The sequence below is a fragment of the Mustela lutreola genome, chromosome 7 (genome assembly GCF_030435805.1).
Source record: "Mustela lutreola isolate mMusLut2 chromosome 7, mMusLut2.pri, whole genome shotgun sequence".
Taxonomy (NCBI): domain Eukaryota; kingdom Metazoa; phylum Chordata; class Mammalia; order Carnivora; family Mustelidae; genus Mustela; species Mustela lutreola.
Window position 1 is genome coordinate 64,324,204 of NC_081296.1, and position 3,922 is coordinate 64,328,125.

Sequence of the window (3,922 nt, forward strand, 5' to 3'; positions counted from 1 at the left end):
AGGACTTCTGAGTGAAGGTGGGGGCAGTGCACAATGGGAGCAAACGGGATTTCCTGAGTGGGAGTGCTAGAAACCAGCTCAGAGTGTGGACTGGGAGCACAATCAGGGATTTGGCAGAGAAGGAAGAACGTCTAAAACAAGCAATGTGAAGAAAAGACTGGAGAAGACTCCAGCAGACAAATGTGCAAATGGCCAGCCAAATTAATATGCCCCACTCAAATTGCTAGTGCATGAAATGGCACTGAAAGCTGTAAGGAAAATGGGTGGATAAGAGTGGTAGATTAGAAATTCCAACAAAAAACTCTGTGGCATAAATAGCTCCACTTAAAGCGGCAGCATCCTGAAAGTCAAAAAATTTGGAAACTATTTAACGATTTGGTATAAATGAAGTGAAATTGTCTTATATGAGCCTTCCCTATTTAATTAGCTAAGTAAACGTATGTGTGTATTTTATGTATGTATGTATATTATGTATATATGTAATAGGGAAAACCTTGCTTTATTATTAAGAAACACATATTAAATAACTCTAGCACATGATACTGATTTTCTTCCCATATAAAACTCTCTGTTCACTTGAAAGGCTCCCTGTTCACAAGAAAGGTGTCACAAGCAAAAGGTGTGTTCAGTGTGGACAGTAGTGATGATGTATGTATGTAACATTCTCTGAAACCAGTCGCTCAAAGACAGGTATGGAAGAGGAAGTCTGTCTCCTCTTTGGGGAGCTGATACTTGTCTTCAGCACCAGGGTAATAGGTTCGTTAATTTAAGCCCTCCTAGGTGAGCCAGAGCTGGCCCTTCCTTTTTTCTTTTTTTCTCTACTTTTCACAACTATGGGTTTTCCTTCAAGTACGAACACACCATATTAGAAGCAGAAGGAAAGGGCTTAGCCCTCCACTATCCACTTTCTGGGAGATGAAAATGAATGTGTTTTCAGAAAGATCTAAATTCTGTCAAGCATAATAACCTTAAAAGAGAAGCTATAATGACATATGTATTTGTTTTCTATGAATACACATATGGCATGATATACAACAGGTTGCACTTTGCTTGTGGGGGATGCAGATTTTTTTAAGCTGCTAATATACAAATAGCTATCAATTGCAAAATTTTCTTCTATAGCTAGGGTATCCGCTATACCTTTCCTCCTTCCAGTTCCTGTCATCTCCAGCACACAAATACTCCTTTGAATTCAAGGTCTAGGTGAACTGATGTCACTATTAAAAACTAGGAAAAGAAAAGCTTTATGTTTCTCAGTGTTGACTCTTATAAAATATGTAATGGAAGAAATTATAAATTATATATTTAGGGTCAGAATACATGTTTCAGTCCACACATGCCAAAGAACATTGTTACCAACAAATAAGTTCATTGAGACATAGGCACTAATTTAATAAAATAAACACGAATCAGTGTTGCCCTGGGAAAACAGGTACTGAAGATGCTGGTGGCTTGTACTAATTAGAACGTTCACACACACACACACACGTTGTGTGCCCTTACACAAACTGGTGCTTATTAGTGTCTTGAAATAAGACACAAAGCAGGTTAACACAGAAGAACTAGAAGTCAAGAAATTTACATTTTTGGGTTACATTTAAAGGAGAGATTAGGGGCACCTGGGTGACTCAGTCTGTAAAGTTCCTGCCTTTAGCTCAGATCATGATGCCAGGGTCCTGGAATTGAGTCCCACATTGGACTCCCTGCTGAGCCCACTTCTCCCTCTCCCTCTCCATGCTTCTCCCCCTGTTTGTTCTGTCAAATAAATAAATAAAATCTTAAAAATAAATAAAAATAAAGAAGAGATGAGAAGAAAAACCCTTATTAGAAAATCCTTTTGGGGGCACCTCAGTGGCTCTGTGAGTTAAGCCTCTGCCTTTGGCTCAGGTCATGATCTCAGGGTCCTGAGATCGAGCCCTGCATCGGGCTCTCTGCTCAGCAAGGAGCCTGCTTTCCCCTCTCTCTCTGCCTGCCTCTCTGTCTACTTGTGATCCCTCTTTCTGTGTCAAATAAATAAATAAAGTCTTTTAAAAAAAATAAAAAATAGGCTCTCTGCTCTTCCCCATTAGACAGATAGCCGCATCTTCAGGTGCAGTGCCAGCCACGTGCCTGAGACATGATGGTGAAGGTTGGAGTGAACGGATTTGGCCGTATTGGGCACCTGGTCACCAGGGCTGCTTTTAACTCTGGTAAAGTGGATATTGTCACCATCAATGACCCTTTCATTGATCTCAACTACATGGTCTACATGTTCCAGTATGATTCTACCCACGGTAAATTCCACGGCACAGTCAGGGCTGAGAATGGGAAGCTTGTCATCAATGGGAAGTCCATCTCCATCTTCCAGGAGCGAGATCCCGCCAACATCAAATGGGGCGATGCTGGTGCTGAGTATGTTGTGGAGTCCACTGGTGTCTTCACCACCATGGAGAAGGCTGGGGCTCACTTGAAGGGCGGGGCCAAGAGGGTCATCATCTCTGTTCCTTCTGCTGATGCCCCAATGTTCGTGATGGGTGTGAACCATGAGAAGTATGACAACTCCCTCAAGATTGTCAGCAATGCCTCCTGTACCACCAACTGCTTGGCTCCTCTGGCCAACGTCATCCATGACAACTTCGGCATTGTGGAGGGACTCATGACCACCGTCCATGCCATCACTGCCACCCGGAAGACCGTGGACGGCCCCTCTGGGAAGCTGTGGCGTGACCGCCGAGGGGCTGCCCAGAACATCATCCCTGCTTCCACTGGTGTGGCCAAGGCTGTAGGCAAGGTCATCCCTGAGCTGAATGGGAAGCTCACTGGCATGGCCTTCCGTGTCCCCACCCGCAATGTGTCTGTTGTGGATCTGACCTGCCACCTGGAGAAAGCTGCCAAATATGATGACATCAAGAAGGTGGTGAAGCAGGCATCAGAGGGCCCCCTTAAGGGCATCCTGGGGTATACTGAGGACCAGGTTGTCTCCTGCGACTTCAATAGTGACACCCACTCCTCTACCTTCGATGCTGGGGCTGGCATTGCTGGGGCTGGCATTGCTCTCAATGACCACTTTGTCAAGTTTATTTCCTGGTATGACAATGAATTTGGCTACAGCAACCGGGTGGTGGACCTTATGGTCCACATGGCCTCCAAGGAATAAGAGCCCCCTGAACCACCAGCCCCAGCCAGAGCAAGAAGAAGAAAGAGGCCCTCAGCTGCTGGGGAATCCCTGCCCCAACTTATCCCCTAAAACACTGAGAATCTCCCAACCTCCACTATTTCCATCCCAGACCCCTGAAGAAGGGGAGGGGCTTGGGGAGCCCTACCTTGTCATGTACCATCAATAAAGTATACTGCACCCAGCCAAAATAAATGAATAAATAAATAATAAAATAAAAAATAAACAAAAAAATTTTTTTAAAAGAAAATCCTTCTGCCTATCTTTGGAAAGTAAACAATTAAGTAGCATACCTAAACTGCTCAAACTCTGCACTTTCCATTGTCTTCAGGACTGGCCCTTGGTCCAGCTCCTGGGATATGAACTCTGAGCCCTTGGAGTACCTTACCTGACAAGAGCGTCTTTGTATTCCTGAAGCTTTGGGCCATGCCAGATAGTTTAGGCTAACAATGTGATTCATGGTGAATGCCTATTTTTGTATGCCTGGGCTTTGCATCACACTATAGAAGCTTGACCTTTAGAAGCCTGAAGACTGGGTAGCTAAATTCAGTCATGAAGGTGCTAGATGTCTACATGACAGACCCCAATAAAAACCCTGGACACCAAGGCTTGGGTGAGCTTCCCTGGCTGCAAGTACTTGGCAAGTTTTACACACATCAATGTTAAGAAATTTCAGTACTAGCCCTGAGACCCTATTAAGATAGGACAACTGGAAGCTTATTCCTGGTCTCTTCTGGACTCTGCCCTATGCATCTTTTTTCCTTACTA

At 44.3% G+C, this 3,922-nt stretch overlaps 1 protein-coding gene across 1 annotated transcript; it reads left to right on the forward strand.

Annotated features, from left to right (window-relative positions):
• Nucleotides 1-2,104: 2,104 nt before the first annotated feature.
• LOC131835305 (glyceraldehyde-3-phosphate dehydrogenase-like) lies at nt 2,105-3,300 on the forward strand. The gene has a single exon (XM_059179658.1). The coding sequence runs from the start codon at nt 2,117-2,119 to the stop codon at nt 3,134-3,136; it is 1,020 nt and encodes a 339-aa protein (XP_059035641.1). The 5' UTR covers nt 2,105-2,116; the 3' UTR covers nt 3,137-3,300.
• Nucleotides 3,301-3,922: the final 622 nt, after the last annotated feature.

Bases quoted from the DNA above. Each gene is read 5' to 3' on its own strand.
- LOC131835305 (XM_059179658.1), top strand. From the start codon at position 2,117: ATGATGGTGAAGGTTGGAGTGAACGGATTTGGCCGTATTGGGCACCTG.